The following is a 17,967-nucleotide window of genomic DNA, read 5'->3' on the forward strand; positions in this document are numbered from 1 at the left end:
CTGACATATGGCAATGTTCTCGCGGACGCTTATAGTGTTGTAATTGGTCGACAATGTTTTTTTAAAATATTATTGGATTAGAGTAGCCAATCATTAAAAACCTAAAGTTCGAATTGAATGACTTGACGATTTCTAAGATGACAGTCAAGGACGCCATGGAGAGAGATTTCGTATTGTTGTAATTATCTAACTAGAAAAAAAAATAAAAGACCCAAAAAACGAATGATAATTCCTCTTATCGATAGCATTATCAATGCAGATAAACGATATATTAAACACGAACGACTTTATTTCTTTTGTATTTCGATACTTTTCAGACGCGTTTCAAACGTTAAATTTCACATGTGTTGAATGCATTCAAGACAAAACAAAATGAGATATAATTCTTCGGTAACTTTTGCTTCTAATGCATTCAGCACATTGAAAATTCGACGTTTGAAAAGGGCCTTAAATAGCTTCTACAATGCTTCAATATAAATCTTGCTGATAATCAAAATGCTCTTCGTTAATTGTTTATAATTATATGATAAAATTTCTAAATTTCAGGGGGGAGGTTTACATTTCTAAATCATGACGCGAGGTGTATGAAAACGTAAGGTTTCCTGCACTCTACTATTAAAGGGCTATTTTTGCAAGCTTCATTTGAAATGTCATACTCATCTATTTGATAAATACATAAGTTCCATCAAACCTAATAGATTCAAGACAAAAATAGAAAATATCTATCAGACTAAATTTCAATTCAATTCAAACCACAGTACATCAACTGGGGTCAGTTCTCTTTAACTTCCCTTGGTTAAATACTAAAGTACTAGTTGGATATGGACAGGAGTTTTCGTTGTTTGACGACGTATCAAATGTGTCTTGTACCAATGGAATATCCTAACACAATTAAAATTAATCGAGAATTAAGAGGGAAGAACTGGAGAGCAGGTCAAATACACATGCTCGAGAGTTATCACAAACGTCTCCAAGGTTTGCATAAGCCTGTGCAAACACGAAAAACATCTTTCATATGTTTAATAAAATAACAATAATGTAAAGCAAATGTTTTAATTTTTCCTCTAACATGAATTGATGAATGATTTCAAATTCTCTTTAATTGATTGAGTTTCATACGCTTCTCTTGGAAATCAGCTTACGTTGACGAAGGTAGCGTGTTTAAACAAAAGTTATCATCATCATCATCATCATCAAATCAGTTGGCTAAAGCAAACTGTATTAAGTTATCATTATATATTATAAAATAAAAACAATAAAACGCGTGCGGTGATTGGTCTAGAGCCGTGTTTGCATTACCGCTGTGCAAAACACATCTGAGCTCAACCAATCAAATCAATCAAAACAATCAATCAGTCAAAGAGAATTTGCAAATCGATCATCAATACATTTAAGAGGAAAAATTAAAATGTTTACCTTTTTCGCATTATTGTTATTTTATAAAAGAAATGAAAGATGTTTTCGTGTTTGCACTTGCTTATGCAAACTTCGGAGACGTTTGTGAGAACTCTCGAGCATGTACAACCCTTAATTTACACAATTTTGAACAGGCTCCCAGTTTCAACAGTACAAAAATATAAAATAAATCTTACCTGATAATTGGAGATAAAATCCAACAAACGCAAAGATAAACGTCGACTGGAGTTCACAAGGTTTTCTAAACTATAGAGAATGAGTATACATTATTATCATCATCATAATCGCCTGCTTATTAAAGTGCCTACATACATCACCCTCGGGAAATTTATCTATTTAGATTGAGTTGATCATTTTAAGAACATTTGCAATATATTTTATAAGGCGAAAATTTGATCTTCCTTGACTTTTTGGGCCTCTAAGTTGGCTTTATTCGTGTTTGACCGTGAGGTGCTTGGACTGGGTCTAGTTCACCGGAAGTGGCGTACATTGGAGAACACGCTGCTTTTTAACGCTGTAGTTTATGTAAGTAAAATTTGTAGCGAAGTCAAGAAATTTATTTTTCATCAAACTTGAGTTATATTGTGCATTTTGTTATTGAATCACACTGTAAGTGTCACAGCACCTTAAAGTCAAACACGAAAAAAGCCAACTTAGAGGCCCAAAAAGTCAAAGAAGATCAAATTTTCGCCTTATAAAATATATTGCAAATGTTCTTAAAATGCTCAACTCTATCTGAATAGATTATTTCCCTGAGGGCGATGTAGGCACTTTAGTAATAATGGCAAACACTACACATCAATTATACTTAAAATCGTGGCCAGAGATTTGCCAGGCGGAAAGCGAATTTTCAATATGAACATAATAGCCCAACATAAGACTTTTAAAAAAGCCATCACAGTAATAAAATAAAGAAAGATTTATTAATGACGTTGCGTCTTTAACTTAAGACATTGTTTTATTACTGTGATGGCTTTTTTAAAAGTCTTATGTTGGGCTATTATGTTCATATTGAAAATTCAATTATACTTACTTGTCTTCGTGAAACAATTTTTCTTTCGTTATCTAAAAAGGTGAATGAGAAACAGTTTTAAAAGAGGAGTAAGGATGGTTTAACGGAAAGATGAAGATATTATCACTTGCGTTCAACTGGTAAGTGTGCCAAATTTTTCGCGTTCGTTTACGTTTCGAACGTCACGTTTGTCAAGCGAAACGACGGGTTTTAACTGGTAAACGTTACGTTTGTACAGATCGCGGATTGCTAAGTTGGTAGTAGGCTAACAGCTCTTTCTTATGTTATAGGAGAAATTATCAAATGTTGCAAATCGCCTGGAGAATTCACAAGTAAGCTTCAGTTGCTACGGCAATTCATCATTGTAAACTCGTATAAACATGTCAATCACATGACCAAAACCAGTTCAAATTGTTCCTAAAACGTTAAACATCCCTGAGAAAACGCTAAACATTCCGGTGCAAACGTAACGTTTACCAGTTGAAACCCGTCGTTTCGCTGGACAAACGTGACGTTTGAAACGTGAACAAACGCGAAAAATTCGGGGCAGTTACCATTTGAACGCAAATAGCAATATCCGCGTGAATACCCACCTTTGCACATATTTCTTGGTTCAATTTTGCATCAAATAATGGTAATCCAAAATGCATATCTAGTAGACACCAGTCCTCGAAATTTTTCACACGATCATAATTCGTGGTGTCATCGTCGGTTTCCGTCACTCGGTCAAAATCGGAACCTATCATTTCTTCACGGGATGCGTCAACAGTAAATTGAAACATGCCGGCATTATCTTCGACGTCTGCACCGCTACGTGATGTAAGATTAGGATTGAGTAAGGTGATATAACCGCACGTGTGTTGCATGTCTATGGTGCGTGATAGAGTTTGTATTGCGGGATGAGAAATCAGATCTTGCGTATCATTTTTATCTAGAGGAAAAAGATTTAAAACATATTCATTGCTGTTACAGCAACATCACGTAATATATTAAGGTTTTACTTTACAGTTTCTCAGTTGCACTCTTAAGGAAAAAAATCTTGTTTATCTTTATTGTCCTCTTTTTTATGGAGGACAATCTTGTTTATCTTTATTGTGCTCTTTTTTTATGGACGACAATCTTGTTTATCTTTATTGTCCTCTTCATTACAGAACACAATTTGCTTATGAAGGACGTTAAGTCATTGCCGGCATGTTAGACGACTAGTGATTTTCCTTATCAAATTTAATCTTAATTCAGATTCAATCCAACATGCCGAGAAAATGTTTTGTTCATTATCTCCAGAGGTAATGACGCGCGCCACTTAATGGTTGCCATCAGAATTCCATTAGATTCATTTGTCTTTACAAATACGTACTTGAAAAATCACCACAATTGTTAAACATCATTTTTACCGTAATCATCATTATCTTTGCTTGACTTCAATGGAAATGATATGCGGCGAATCTTTCCTTCTCGATGTATACCGTAGCCCTGTGAGAAAACAACAGCCAGTACCTCGTTAATATTGGTTAGAGGAAAAGTTTGAAAATGCAACGGACCCCAGAACTCTGAACGAAAGAACTTAGAGGTTTTCACAAATTTTCGGAGAATTGTACATTCATAGAAACATCGAAACATAGATACATCCGTGGCACGTGGTTAAAATAAAGTATCGAAGACTTGTTACCAGGCCTTTATCTCAAGTGTGAAAGTGTGAAACAGAAAGAGTTTTGACAAGGGCAAAACAATAAATCCTCGACCTAGACAAATTCTCAACTCATTTCTGACAAGCTTCGGTTTGGGATTGAGCAAGGCCGTAGATAGATACGCATGCAGTTTTGCCCGACTGATTTCTTTAGAAAGCCACATCACTTTCAAAGAAGTCAGCTGGGAAAAACTGAATGTACGAATAAACACCCCTCTACCTGAATTAACGTTCTAGCGACGGCCCAGTGCCGAAGCCAATGATAAAACAGTCACATGTTTGTAAATGTAGATCGTCCAGGTTGGTATAGTCCTGAGAAGGACTGTTTTTGTTGTTGTTGACTGACGTTTCGATAACCTTAGCGGTAGTCATCTTCAGAGTCAAATGAGGAGTAAACGTCAGTCAACAACAACAAAAACAGTCTTTCTCAGGACTATACTAACCTGGACGATCTACATTTACAAACATGTAACGATACTCCCGGGTTCAAACCATTTACTTTAATAAAAACAGTCCATTGGTAAAATATTGAAGTTCTAAATTCAATACAGTTACCTGGATAAGAACAGCTGAATGTGATAAAGCGTCGTTAAGAGCGATAAGAACGTTGGATACAGGCACTGTTGTTGGATCATGACCCCAAGTGGCTATAAGCAAACGATCATAACCCTACATGGAAAAAAACATTACAGAGCAATTTTTCATTTACTTCACTGACCCTTATTACAAAAGCCTAGCAGGTTAAGGAAGTGATGTGCACTGAACCTTCAATAGCAAAGTAGTTTTCTTAAAAATATATCAAGATTCTAGCAAATGATGTCATAGAGGTTATAAGAAAGGTCTGTTCGCGAGGTAAATAAAATACATCATGGTTGACTATTATCTGGCATACTGCCTATCAAACCGTCACCACTGACACTAAACAAATGTAATTTTTAAAAAAAAAAATATCTTGAAATTACAGCAACCGCGAGTAATGTCTGCTCGTCGCAGTAGAATGCATGCACCAAAATTGGCTATTCAAAGTTTCAAACCATAAATCATTTTCACCACCTATCATCACCATCATCACCACCACCATCATCACCATCATCATCACCTATCATCACAACCATCACCACCACCTATCATCACCACCCATCATCACCATCATCACCACCACCATCATCACCATTACACCACCTATCGTCACCATCACCACCACCTATCATCACCATCATCACCATCTATCATCACCATCATCACAACTATCACCACCACCATCATCACCCTTACACCACCTATCATCACCATCACCACCACTTATCATCACCATCACCACCACCATCACCACCACCATCATCACCATCACCATCTAAGCCCTCAATAACAACAATACTAGCCCTCTTCCAACACTAGTGATGTTTAAAATACGACTCAATACCCCCAGAGAAAATCTACGTAAAATAATTTGATGTTGCTCGTACCTCGAAAATCTTTGGTAATATTCTAAGTCGCGATCCTTTCACGATGAGCATGGATGGAGGACCTGATCCAGTGGTTTCATACAAGTACAACTTAAACCAAACTGAATTGACCTACATGAAGCAAATTCAATCTCCGCTGAGAAAATATTCAAAGTCACTTTCTTGGTTCTTGTGGGGGACTTATTTTCTATTTTTTCGTCATCATGTCTAGGAGAGAGACACATACCTCTGGTATAGCAGGACCAATATGAGGTGGATTACAGCTTGCGATTGGCCGTATTTCACTGCTCAAAGGTGCCATTGACAAAAGTACACTAAAATCAAGCGTTGATGGGTGGTATCATCGGTTTGTAAATTGCAACCCGAAGATCACAATACACTTGTGAACACCAGAAATATACCTGTAATTTTTTTGCAAGACTCGACCACATGCAGCTGCATCAAGACTATTTAAGCTTTCACATCGAAGCATATCTATGAGAAGAGAGGCACGAAGTCAACGATCTGTGATTGGTACCTGCATTTCAAAACCGTAATTGTGTTGTGCTCAGTTGAAAGTCTGTTAGGGAGCTTTAGCAAGAGTACGACTACGACAACGAGTACGAAGTTGGACCGTGTAAGAGAATGGCACGAGGAAGTTTGTGGTCGTTGTCGCTTCGTCAAAATTTTGTTTTACTTGTAAACAACAGAACGAGGTCATGTTTTGCAGGTCATATTTTCCTTTTTTAATGTACATCTGCGCTCAAAAAAGGTTCTAAATTAAAGCCTGGATGCTCGAAAATAGTACTTTAAACTAATTTCTTGAAGAATGAAGAAATATACCTGCTTTCTTAGCTTAAAAAGACATCGTAGTCGCGACTACGAATTTTTTTACAAAACATCGTACTCAGATTGATGATGGCTACATGTTGTTGTTGCCGCAACAATGTTTTCGCGCCAAAATGACGCAATTCGTACTCGTAGTCTTTGCTAAAGCTCCCTAATATCATCTAGGCAGTACACAAACGAAAAAACGTCATACCAAGACCCAAAGGATTATCATTGTTATTAAGTAACTCCTTGTTGTAGCGCAAGAAGACCAACGTATTCAGCAACGTAATGGCGTGATGAAAGTATCTCTCGGCTTCACCTTCCGCTTCATCTTCAGCCTCACGGCCAACCTAAAAAAAGGAACGGCATGTATTTATGAAAGATGAACAATAAACCTATTGTAAGAAGAAATGTCAATACATCAGCATCTCACCTTATCTCGCACCTTCTCTAATTCCGATAACAAACTGTCCAATGACTCGTCACTTAGTTTACCAACTTCGAACATCGTAACAGCATGGTTCTTCAAACCCTTGTGAAATAAATATAAAGAAAAACTAAACTCTGAGCCAAATGTATTTTGAAGTATTGAATCAAAAATATAGCACGCTGCAGGCTTATAAGTTTCTAATGAAGCTTGATTACGCAGATTTAGATTAGGGTTGAACTTATTGACCATTCATACAATGTTGAATAATTAGATATATCTGAGGGGAGTCTTTTCGCCAAGGTGAAGCTGGAGAATCAGAAAAAAATGCGACATCTTCATTTGACGTTCATAAGTATTCAGTATAATTGAGAGTCTCCTATAGAAATGTTTGCTTTGGTTTAGAGTAGACTTTCACACACAGTAATACCGTGATATATGAGACTATGCTAGGCAGATTAAAAGTTTAAAACTGTGATTGACACATTTTAAATTACTGAAGTAGATGGGAGGGCTCACCCCATAAGCTTGAAGAAGGAGCCCCTCCTCAAGTGCTCCCCCACTTCTACAGCATTGTATTCATACTAAAGTAAATGGTTTGAACCCGGGAGTATCGTTACATGTTTGTAAATGTCGATCGTCCAGGTTGGTATAGTCCTGAGAAGGACTGTTTTTGTTGTTGTTGACTGACGTTTCGACAACCTTAGCGGTAGTCATCTTTTGACTCTGAAGATGACTACAAAAACAGTCCTTCTCAGGACTATACCAACCTGGACGATCGACATTTACAAACATGTATTCATACTATCAATCACATTTATCAAGATTAAGTTACATACTGGAGAAAGATTTCCCATCATTAAGAATGCTGTTAATGCAGAGTCGAAAAGGAAAGCGATTCTTTTTCCATGTGCATTAGCCAGATCTTAAAACAACATACAAGATAATTCATGTGATAAGTAGTTAAAATCATCAGTCAAAATTTATTTGAAGAGAAGAGAAAAAACAATCAAGATGAATGAAAAATTAAGGCACTAATAAGTAAAAAACATTTGAAAGAAAAGAGGAAAAAAGGCAAATAGGTCTTTGATGGCAACACACACCTGAGTTTGATGAAGAGGAATTTAGTGGTAAACTGTCTTCAGACATTCCATCTGCTAAACCTGACGATGCCTCTGGTGATGAAACAGTAGTAAAATCACTATCCACTAAGATGTTCTCCCGACTGCTTGATCTAAAAGAAGAAGTTTGAATAACACACGAATCATAAGATTTTGTCCATTTTGACATACCTTCGTGCTTTCATCATCGTAGTATTCTCCCATGATGGATGGAGGTTTATATCACTGGCATCGCTGTCTTTTCTGAATGCAAAGCCAAGACGGCAGTAAACAGAAACGGCATTCTTCAAATGTAAGATGTCAAAAATACGGATTCAGAGCGTCTGAATGTTAATCCTCATCCCTAATTTCGGTAGATTACAAACACTAGTACTTATGGATGACAACATACTTTGACAAGTTGCAGGTCGATTTGAAGAACATTTGACAGCTAGATTATAAAACAAAAAAGAAGCATTAAGTTGTTGGAACAAAAATGTTTCCACATTCCACTTGCAATGCTAGTAATCTTTCCACCTCTGAAACATTGGTATGTTCATCAATGGTGACAAAAATTTTATACAGCAGGGTTTCAAAGTAGTCGCCAAGCACACGATTCATCACAAAGTTCTCCAAAGGTGGAACTAAAGCAACAGCAATAAGAATGTTCTTGATGTACAACGTGTTAAGAAGTCAAGTAAATGTTCATGAGAGAAAGAACAATACAAAGTCCCTTATCAAAGAGATGGATACACCAAAAAGGGGGAGTGGGTGTGTGTTTGGAGGAAGGTGCACACCCCTTCTAGCCTTGACTAGACAGTATACAAAAGGCACGGCAATTCCCTTGCAAAATGTTGATACACCAAGGTTTCAAGGACAAACAAATGTGATTTGTGTCAAATAGAGTACACTTCAGCTCAAAAAAATATTTCCCAATCATGGTATAAAGTGAACATAATTTAATGAAAAATTCTGGCATGGTACGGCCACTTCTACCAAGTACACCTTATCCCCCCCCCTGCCACTATAAATCATACTGGATCTATCTCTTCTTTATTATCATGATATATTAGTAGAACATCTGAAAGACACCAACCTACGATGCAGTCATTGTCATTGATGGGAACATCAAGGTAAACAAGTCCTTTTGTATAAAGACCTAAATAAATACATTTTAATAAATAATTTTCAATGAACTCTACATGCTTTAGCAAAAACTGCACATGGTGTTACCATACATACTTAAAACAATACTACGATTCATTTCGCCAGCGTAACAGGGTTTCCCATCACGATCAATCAATTCATCAATAGCAAGGTGCTCCTCTTGTGAGCATGCCTAATGATGACAAAGGAAAGATTACATGACATGAAGTAGTTGATTTCATTGAAAGCAAAGATTCTTCTACCTTCACATCATCTTCAGTAACAAAACCAACATGTACAGTCCACCATGGATCGAGAAATTTCAAAGTCACTGGTTTTACTGGCAAAAGATCTCCCACTGGTCGCTTGCGAAAAAATTTCTACAGAAATGTCCAGTTTCAAAAATGTAGCAAGTTAAATTCAAATATACTTAGAACTGGGTAAATTTGCAAAATTGAATCGTGAGTATCATAAGCAAGACTTACTCGAGAAGATCGACATTGGTTCATCAACTCAATATATTGATTGCGGCCAATAGCTAAAAGGCGAAGACCTTTACCAGAAAAACAGAGTATTAGAAAGGTTTTAGAAAATTGTTTGAAGTCTAGAGAAATCTTTGTCACACAATGGGTAAATTACAACAATGAACTTACAGTCAGCTGCAGTAAAATTTGGCAGTGAATCATAACTTTTTTCTTTCGACATGACATCTTTCATCATCTCAATATAGTAGCCAAACGGTGTAAGTCTTAAACCTTTTACAATAACATCTGCGAGATGATATGGGTATAGCTAAATGAAATTCACATGGATATATATGAAACAAAAGCTAAATATATCATCAATTTTGAGTTAAAATTCAGGCTACAAAGTTCCCACTTGTATCATAAACCATACAAAACACAAATACCATTAAGTGTTCTCTGCTATATGACAATAAATCTTCATAGTACTTTTTGTCATCCTTTCGAATATGACGTACTAGTAATCAGAGAATTACTTAACATGAATTATGTTGTACAAGGAGTTGATGTTTAAACTCAGGTTGTTTACCTAAATTGCCTTTGTATCGAAGTTGATTCTTAACGCTGAATTCCAACACGTTTCTCTCCCATTCTCGTTGATTGTTTCCCAATGACTGCAACAGTTTAAACAGTTGTTGAACATATAAAATGACTGATGATGATGATGAAACCTTGCAGCCTAGGTTGAACACATGTCTCTAATTCTAGCAACAAGTCACCAGTATCTATTAATCGTAAATTCACTTTGGTGTGCAAGGTAGATATAATCACACAAAACAAACAAGTGAAGCATTGCCAATTGGCAACATCTTTCCATTGTGGTTAGCCAAATTAGGCGAGAGGCAAAAACAAAAATTTTTTAAAACCATTACATAATATCATCAGAAAGAACAAGAAAAACAGCATAAAGGATAGAACTTTCAATTTTGGAGTCTGCTTTTACTTTTAGTTCATCACATAATTCCAACCTGTTTTACGCTCGGTGGTAATTTCGACCAGGGATAGTTATTCCGAATGTGGAATTCCAGATCCAAAGCTTGAGAATTTCTCGCCATTTGTCATTCATTGATCTTGAATTGTAAGGGAATGATGCTCAAATCATTGACCCAACCTATAATTACCTTTTTGCTTCTGGCAGTCATTTACATGTAAATAGTTCGATCACCGTCAACGTTAAGATGGGTAACTAACCCCCCCCCCTGAAAAATTACTGTAAAAGCGCAAATCGTTCGGTCGTTGATATATTAGTGAAGATAAAAGAAACGGAAAACTTCGAAATGTCGATGCCGGCAAAGACTGACTACCTTTCATACGGCTATGCTGGTGTTGTTGCTTTAGGTGGCGTGACTGGTTACCTTAAAGCAGGTTTGAAATTTTGCATTTATCATATAAATAAGCATGGATGTAAGCTTCACACAATGTTAAAAACTATTGAAGAACTGAAGGGCAATATATGTTGATTCTACATTCTTTTAAAAGGCAGTGTTATGTCGTTGGCAATGGGATTGCTATTTGGTGGATTTGCAGGTTTTGGTGCGATGCAAACTTCAACAAATCCCAGAAACATAACTCTCGCAGTAGGTTGGTAATGGTGGTCTCATGTTTCAACATAAATGTACACATCTTTAAATGTGTAGCATGGTGTTAAAGCATGGTGTTTTTACTGAATCATTAGGTACTGCTGGTATTCTAACAGTTGTCATGGGGCTACGTGCTTTCAAATCTGGACAGTTTAAATTCATGCCTGCTGGTTTGATTTTCATGTTAAGGTAAAATGGTTTATTGACAACAAATAGTGTGAGATTTCAAGCTGCATTTCTTTAAAGAATTTCACTGAGAATTGTTTCCGTCTACTAAAATATTATTTTTTTGGTTATAGTATGATGCAAGTTGGTCATCTTCTCTACAAAAGCAGAAGCTAGTTAATGCACTACAATTTAATGCCAAGCATAATTTTCAAACCATTGTTTGTAATTTAATCAAAATAAACAAGATGTAATTACAAGTTTGACTTTCTTAATTTGGAACATAGCTCCTATGAAGAAAATATATCTAGAATGCTAAGTCAGGGGGGGTGATTGAAGCTATCTTTGCAGGTCTCCCAGGCCTTTAAAGAATTGTGTGTTTTGATTGGATAAATTTTGCACAAAAGTTTCTGTTATTAAAAAGATTTTCTTTATGCACGCAAAGCAATAATTTTTGATTTCCTGCAATTTGATTGGATGCCTAAGCTTTTTACGATATCTGCCCTGAGCAGAAGTGGTCTTTTTTAGCAATGTTTTTGTTTACGAAGGGAAATGAAAATTTTTGAAATTGATGTGTGATTTGCATCTTATCAAGTAAAATATGCGACAAAAACGTATTTGTCTAATGAACAGCGGAACAGAAAAGGCGGAATGAAACCCGGCTTAGCTTTTACTAAATACTGTCAAAATCAATATTATGACAGTGGCATGTCCACCTTAAATAACTAACTCGTTGCTGTTTGACTTGAAGAAAAGTAAATCAGAGCAGGAAGATAGTTTAATTATTCATGATTTACTGGGTTTGCTTGTCACGAAGTCAAGTGAGGAACATTTTCTTCTATTTTATGCATGGAAAATGATTTGATAGTGAGACAAACTAATCCGATACATTGAGCGTAGTTCTTGGTAGGAATAATCGTAAACCATGCTATGATGGTTACCTAGGTGATCGAGTGTTGGACACAAGAAAGATTGGATGGCACGCTATTTGGTAATGTATAAGTGCCCAGGGAGGCGGTTCCCTATTCATTAGGTTACCTTTCGCCTCAGGTACTCACATTGCTTTGCAGGCGGCTCATCGTTTAAAGGTTTCTTTAAATTTGTTTCGTGAAGCGTAGTACGTAGGTAGATGTTCGAAACAGTTTTCTTTCATGGCACTGATCAATAGGAAGATTTAGCTAAGGGTGCGCACTAATTGGGCAGCTGAAAGCGGCGTAAAAATGGCGTTCACGAATGTTTCCGTTTTTTTACAAGATGTATATTTCTTAACTCCCCTCTTTCAACAACCTTAAAAAAATAAAAGCAGTCTGATGAAATTTGCCAATGTATATATTAATGTAAATAACTTTCTTTGCAAAGACAACTAATAAAAATATATAAGGTGATCCTAGGTAATGTGCACCCACAGACTGGATTTTGTTGTATGTTTGGATCTCTGAGAGTTTTCCTCGGGCAATACGCTGTTTCCCCCATCTTTAAAGAATCGCTCTAAAGAATAATAAAAAAGTGTGGCCATTTCTGGGACCTGCAGTAGGGATTGTATGGTTATCGAGTTGGATTCCCTACCCACTTGAAGAAACATGAGTAGAGATTGCTGGATTTTCTGTTCGTGTTCAATTTAACATTCCTCAAAAATTCATACTTTTGGAGTCAGGTGCATGACCATTAGGACAATCAAAAAAACAATTGTAGGATTATTCTCTTGGCAACATCATAATTACCCCTAGCCACTGAGACAATCTTGTTGGTATTTTCAAAACTCAATAATAATTTGCTGGTAATAACACGAAAGAAATGCAACATCTTGAATTTACTGCAAGAAACATAACTTGTCCTATAATAAAGTACAATCATCACAACATTGGTATTTATCATTATAGAAATACAAGAGCAACAATATCGTAGTTATACATTTATCAAACTTGAATACGGAAATGCATACATTACTGATCTGTCACATTCATGAAAAGTGATGTTCGAGAAAAGTAATAATTCATGGCAATTTCGTTGGTGTCATTGATTTTTGGTTTGCTTAACCGCTGTGTATAATGTTATATTAATATTTGTGGGTGAATATCCCTGCGAAAACTTAATGTTAATGACGACCGTTTACTATGACAACCATTTACAATGACGACTCGTAGCTGATAAGTCAAAAATATTCAAGTAAACTATATTTTTATACACGGACCCTAAACTGGTCTTATGCATGGTATAACGGATTTATACCTCATTATTGTTTTTCATTCATTATTTGTAATTGAACACGTTATAGAATATTTATCACTTTTGAATGTTGATAGGCGGAGATTATAGACAAAAGAAACATGTTCGTCATTAAATGCAAATAACAATTGACTATTGGTAAGTTGTATTATACAAATCAATCAGCAGCAATAAATTTTTATCCAGACTTGAAAATTAAGCAGGCTTTATCTTGTTACAAAGTCAGAAAAATGGAGCTAAACACTTATATTTTTAATGCAAACATTTGAACAAAAGACCCTCTACTCCTTTTTTCTTCGTTATTCCTTCCTTCTTGCATTGGAGAGCAAGCGTTTTTTTGAAATTTTACAGAGACAACAAAAAATCTATAGTTGGGGGGGGGGGCAGTTATTCTTATATTCATAGTCACAGTCCTTAAAAATACAATTGACTTCAAAAGAAAGTTATCAGGCTAAACACGCTATATGAATATTTGCTCCCCCCGTAAATTATCGACGTTCTGGCCTCCCTGAAAATATATACGTTGCATACGATTCACCAAAAATCAGAAAGAAAGTTCCATTGACGAGCAACGTGATTCGGCCATGAAATTTATTTTCAAGTTTAATATAGAAGCAAGTACGTATGTAACATATTTCACTGTGCTTTACCTGTTCAAATTTCTTTTAGCAACTGCAATCAATGACGTACACTATTGTTAAAAAATAGGTGCACTATGCGTACATGTGGCAAATATCGTAGGTGATACTTATACTAAGATTTGCTGTACAAAACTACGAACTTTATTGGTGATGCTTCTTGTTATACAATACAATGAGTCACAACGTCAAATCACAATGAAAATAACTAAATATAACTAACAACCCCCACCCAACATCCAAGAATGAACCAGGAGTAGTAAAATTTACATTAGTTTGGTAAACTTCATGTTTTGAATACTTGATTCTCATTTTAAGGCAGTCCTATCTTAACTGAAAAACGCTTTATTATGTAATATGCAAGATCTTGTTTTAATTACAAAAATTGCTATGATTATCAAGTGTAAGCTGCGTGAAATTATGTGCAAAAGTATTCCGAAATAGGTGGCAGAAGTCTATTTTAGACTACGTCGAGTTTTTGTAAAACTTCTTTTCTAAATGAGAGAGCGAGGGAACTCTCTAATTTAGTTAGAATATTGCAAATTCTAATTTATGTGCGTACTATAGTGTTAGTGTATTCTAGATATTTATACTTGATCATCTGCAAACACCGATCAAAGAATTAAAGACAAAGATTTTGTCTTTCTAAATAATCCTTAAACGAGTAAAAATAATTTCTTACACTTACCGTAAAAAACCATCCCCATCAAAGGCTACGTTGTGACCATCGTAGGCTACGTCGTTCTAACAGAGACACAAGCAACAAAATTGTTAGATTTGATGGAAAAAATAACAATTACAGCCTTGACTTCCTCTTCTTGCATCTTCTCGTCCTCCGTATCTGAAAAATACTGAACAACAAGTTAGTGGCATGAAAAACAAACAAAAATAGGAAAAGAAAGAAACAGAAACATACCGCAGGCACAATCCGCATCTGCTGCCATGTATCACTGTAGGAATAATTGTAAAATACAATCATGAGAAACTGTTGAAGTTCGAGTATTTCGTAAAACCAGTGTTTGCAGATGATGTTGTTAAAATTATTGTCGAAACTCCTACTTTACGATAGTTAGCAGAAGACAAGCGTAAACTTTAAACGCTTGCAATGAAGGCTTACTACAATGTTAACTTGAAATTGTTGTCAGACATTTCAAAGAACCTTATCAGAAAATGTTTGTGTTCACTATGTTTCAACTGCCATGAAGACAATGTTATATCATCCCTCAATGTTATAACAGTGTTAACCTTGAAAACTTTTTAGATTGATACCGTAATCATTTCAACATCAAATAGACCAAATATAATCGAAAAATTTTGCAATACTCTGCCAGCATATTGCAATTTCTTTTTGTAACTTTAATAAGTAAACTGTAAATTAAATTTCGTTTTTAAATGCTTCATGCAAGATCCTAACATTTAAACGTTCAGAAGAAGCACCTCCATATTAACATGTAAACCAACATGTTGAATGATTTGTGCTAACTTCTATAACATTACTCAATGGTATCGAAGAGCTCGATGCAGGCAAGACATCCCTTTAATCCTAAATCTTCTAATTATTGCTAACATCGTTATCAGGGTATACAAATAGACTCGAAATATAAAATGAAAGCCATATTTCATAGAGGTATAATTCTCTGCTGGTCGTTCCAAAGAAATTGATATCGAGAGTGAGAAAGGATGTTTTGTGTCAAAGGATAATCTACTTCTTGTTTTTCAACATCTTGAAAAGGACTTTATAATCTAGAAATATAGAATGAAGATATCATCACATTAACGACTAAATATGTCCGTTATGAATGTTAAACGTCATAGTTTTTGTCTTGTTGATCCGTTCTTATTTTAAGAGTTTTGTGTAATATAACTCATTTTCGCTACCATCTTTCTTCTTTATCTTCTCAACCGTTCATGTTTTACTCTCCATCTTGCATACACACATGATAATATCATGACAGCAAAAAAATACTTAAGTTCACAAATTGAAATAATTAAGGCACAGCAAAGTGCCGAAAATTTATCAAACAAAGACAATAAATAGAAAACATGGAGGTTTAGTTTTGACGTAAACACAAGCATCAGCAAGACTAAGCATAAGCCGAATAATGAACAAAGGGAAATTTCTTTTTGTTTGTCTTCTTAGGTCTCACGAGAATAAAAAAACGAGGTTTCTCATCTATGTTATCATTAAAACTCAAGGTTTCCCACTTGTCTAACTACTAAAACTTAAGATTTTCCACCTATGTATTTTACCAGTGGAAACCAGACATTGATGACCTTAGTTTCTAGCTGTAGACCGATAGGCATTACAATTTACAAATACCAACTTTTGAAAACAATGCTACAACGTTAACCTTACCACCACTTCTTTAAAATTTTAATTTAAGTATTACAATCACCTAGATATTCCGAATGATCCATCAATTATTATCATTCTCCTCCTTTTGGAATTAACACAGAGCTTCTTTTCAAACAAACTAACAACCATGGAATAATTTCATCTACAGCCCATCTCTTCAAAATATACCGAGTGCATCATTTGACCTAACGTCACTACCAAGAGCTTTCCCAACTTTTTATTAACACGAAGAAAATCTTGACTTCTACATCTAGACATCCTCACTCAACAAACATTAAACAGAAAACAGCACGTGTGCAAGTTGTTCAAAAATATTTTATACCTATCTACCTACATGATCAGAGTATTTGATTGGTTCAGAGTGCAACGAAAAACAATACACTACAAAAATGATAAATCTAAAGAGCGAGAGATATTGTTTCATTAACCAAATTTAAAACACATTCATATAGGTGGTGTGCGACCATTCCCCTGGGAACGAGGGAGCAATGATAAGGAAAATACAAGTTAATCATAAAACATGGTGGCCATGACGTAACTTGCACACCAAAGGCTTTAATTTGTTAACCTCGACGTATTTATTGAGAACTATGCGTGTAAACTTAAGATCTTTAATTATTTCGAAAATTACGGTACGTTGTTTATGCTACATCCAGTCCAGAAAGCTCAAAGACTATTCGATTATATCGAACTAAATTAGTTATAGTTCGGATGTTTTTTCTTTGAGTTACTGAATATAAAACGATTAGCTAGTCTATTTGTCTTACAAATTGAAATTACAGTCCAAGATCAGTTTCATCTAAATTCGGGATCAGATGGTAAATCTTGTGATTAGGATTAAAACATATCTTATCAAAGAGTTTACTTGTCATATAATCTTTTCGTTCGTGTAACGTGCTTAAGTCGCACTTTTTAAGGGCATCTTCAGCTGATAATTTCTTCTCTAAATGTCGTCATATAGCCACAAAGCTTAGTGTTAGATAGAAAACAGTATATGAATAGAATACTCGGATTAAATACAACATAATTTCATGTAGTTTTATCAGATAAATTGACATCTGTACAAGCAGCATACTTTATCTCCATGATATGTATTTGTTTTAGTCAGTGACGTAGCCAGCCTGGGTATTTGGTTTTGCTATGTAATTTCATATCATTAGTGTTTCTTTAGAAATCTATTGTTTTTACAATGAGTGAACATCTAAACTTTCTATGCATTTTAAAAAGAGATTGGACTCGTCTCCAACCCCTGAGGGCTTGGTAGCTCAACAGGTAGAGCGGCAGACAAGTATCCCGAAAGTGCGAGTTCAAATCTCGTCCAAGTCACATATTTCTCATGTGCATATAAAAACCATGTTAGGATTAATATTAAATATTTACATAGCACAATGAAATTTGCGGGCTGGCTGGTTAC

At 35.4% G+C, this 17,967-nt stretch overlaps 2 protein-coding genes across 2 annotated transcripts; one reads left to right on the forward strand and one right to left on the reverse strand.

Annotated features, from left to right (window-relative positions):
• Window positions 1–269: 269 nt before the first annotated feature.
• On the reverse strand, window positions 270–10,747 carry LOC124451926 (protein FAM91A1-like). Its single transcript, XM_047002531.1, has 24 exons — window positions 10,557–10,747; window positions 10,118–10,202; window positions 9,975–10,045; window positions 9,718–9,856; window positions 9,550–9,617; window positions 9,328–9,444; window positions 9,161–9,257; window positions 9,015–9,077; window positions 8,456–8,562; window positions 8,331–8,369; window positions 8,111–8,223; window positions 7,922–8,052; window positions 7,658–7,743; window positions 6,825–6,923; window positions 6,603–6,741; window positions 5,983–6,055; window positions 5,808–5,895; window positions 5,582–5,692; window positions 4,671–4,784; window positions 3,823–3,901; window positions 3,022–3,359; window positions 2,450–2,481; window positions 1,593–1,662; window positions 270–882 (listed from the first exon to the last, which is right to left on the reverse strand). Exons 1-24 carry the CDS (start codon window positions 10,641–10,643, stop codon window positions 763–765), a joined length of 2,466 nt encoding a protein of 821 aa, XP_046858487.1. The 5' UTR covers window positions 10,644–10,747; the 3' UTR covers window positions 270–762.
• Window positions 10,748–10,797: 50 nt separating this feature from the next.
• On the forward strand, window positions 10,798–11,593 carry LOC124451927 (transmembrane protein 14C-like). The gene is made up of 4 exons (XM_047002532.1): window positions 10,798–10,953; window positions 11,068–11,169; window positions 11,264–11,357; window positions 11,468–11,593. Exons 1-4 carry the CDS (start codon window positions 10,866–10,868, stop codon window positions 11,508–11,510), a joined length of 327 nt encoding a protein of 108 aa, XP_046858488.1. The 5' UTR covers window positions 10,798–10,865; the 3' UTR covers window positions 11,511–11,593.
• Window positions 11,594–17,967: the final 6,374 nt, after the last annotated feature.

Source organism: Xenia sp. Carnegie-2017, unplaced genomic scaffold (assembly GCF_021976095.1).
Source record: "Xenia sp. Carnegie-2017 unplaced genomic scaffold, XeniaSp_v1 HiC_scaffold_24, whole genome shotgun sequence".
Taxonomy (NCBI): Eukaryota; Metazoa; Cnidaria; class Anthozoa; order Malacalcyonacea; family Xeniidae; genus Xenia; species Xenia sp. Carnegie-2017.

Bases quoted from the DNA above. Each gene is read 5' to 3' on its own strand.
- LOC124451927 (XM_047002532.1), top strand. From the start codon at position 10,866: ATGTCGATGCCGGCAAAGACTGACTACCTTTCATACGGCTATGCTGGT. The intron at 11,170-11,263 runs GTTGGTAATGGT...CTGAATCATTAG, and splicing joins AAACATAACTCTCGCAGTAG to GTACTGCTGGTATTCTAACA. The intron at 11,358-11,467 runs GTAAAATGGTTT...TTTTGGTTATAG, and splicing joins GGTTTGATTTTCATGTTAAG to TATGATGCAAGTTGGTCATC.
- LOC124451926 (XM_047002531.1), bottom strand. From the start codon at position 10,643: ATGGCGAGAAATTCTCAAGCTTTGGATCTGGAATTCCACATTCGGAAT. The intron at 7,744-7,921 runs GTGTGTGTTGCC...TGTTGTTTTAAG, and splicing joins TTCCTCTTCATCAAACTCAG to ATCTGGCTAATGCACATGGA. The intron at 1,663-2,449 runs GTAAGTATAATT...CATTCTCTATAG, and splicing joins AAATTGTTTCACGAAGACAA to TTTAGAAAACCTTGTGAACT.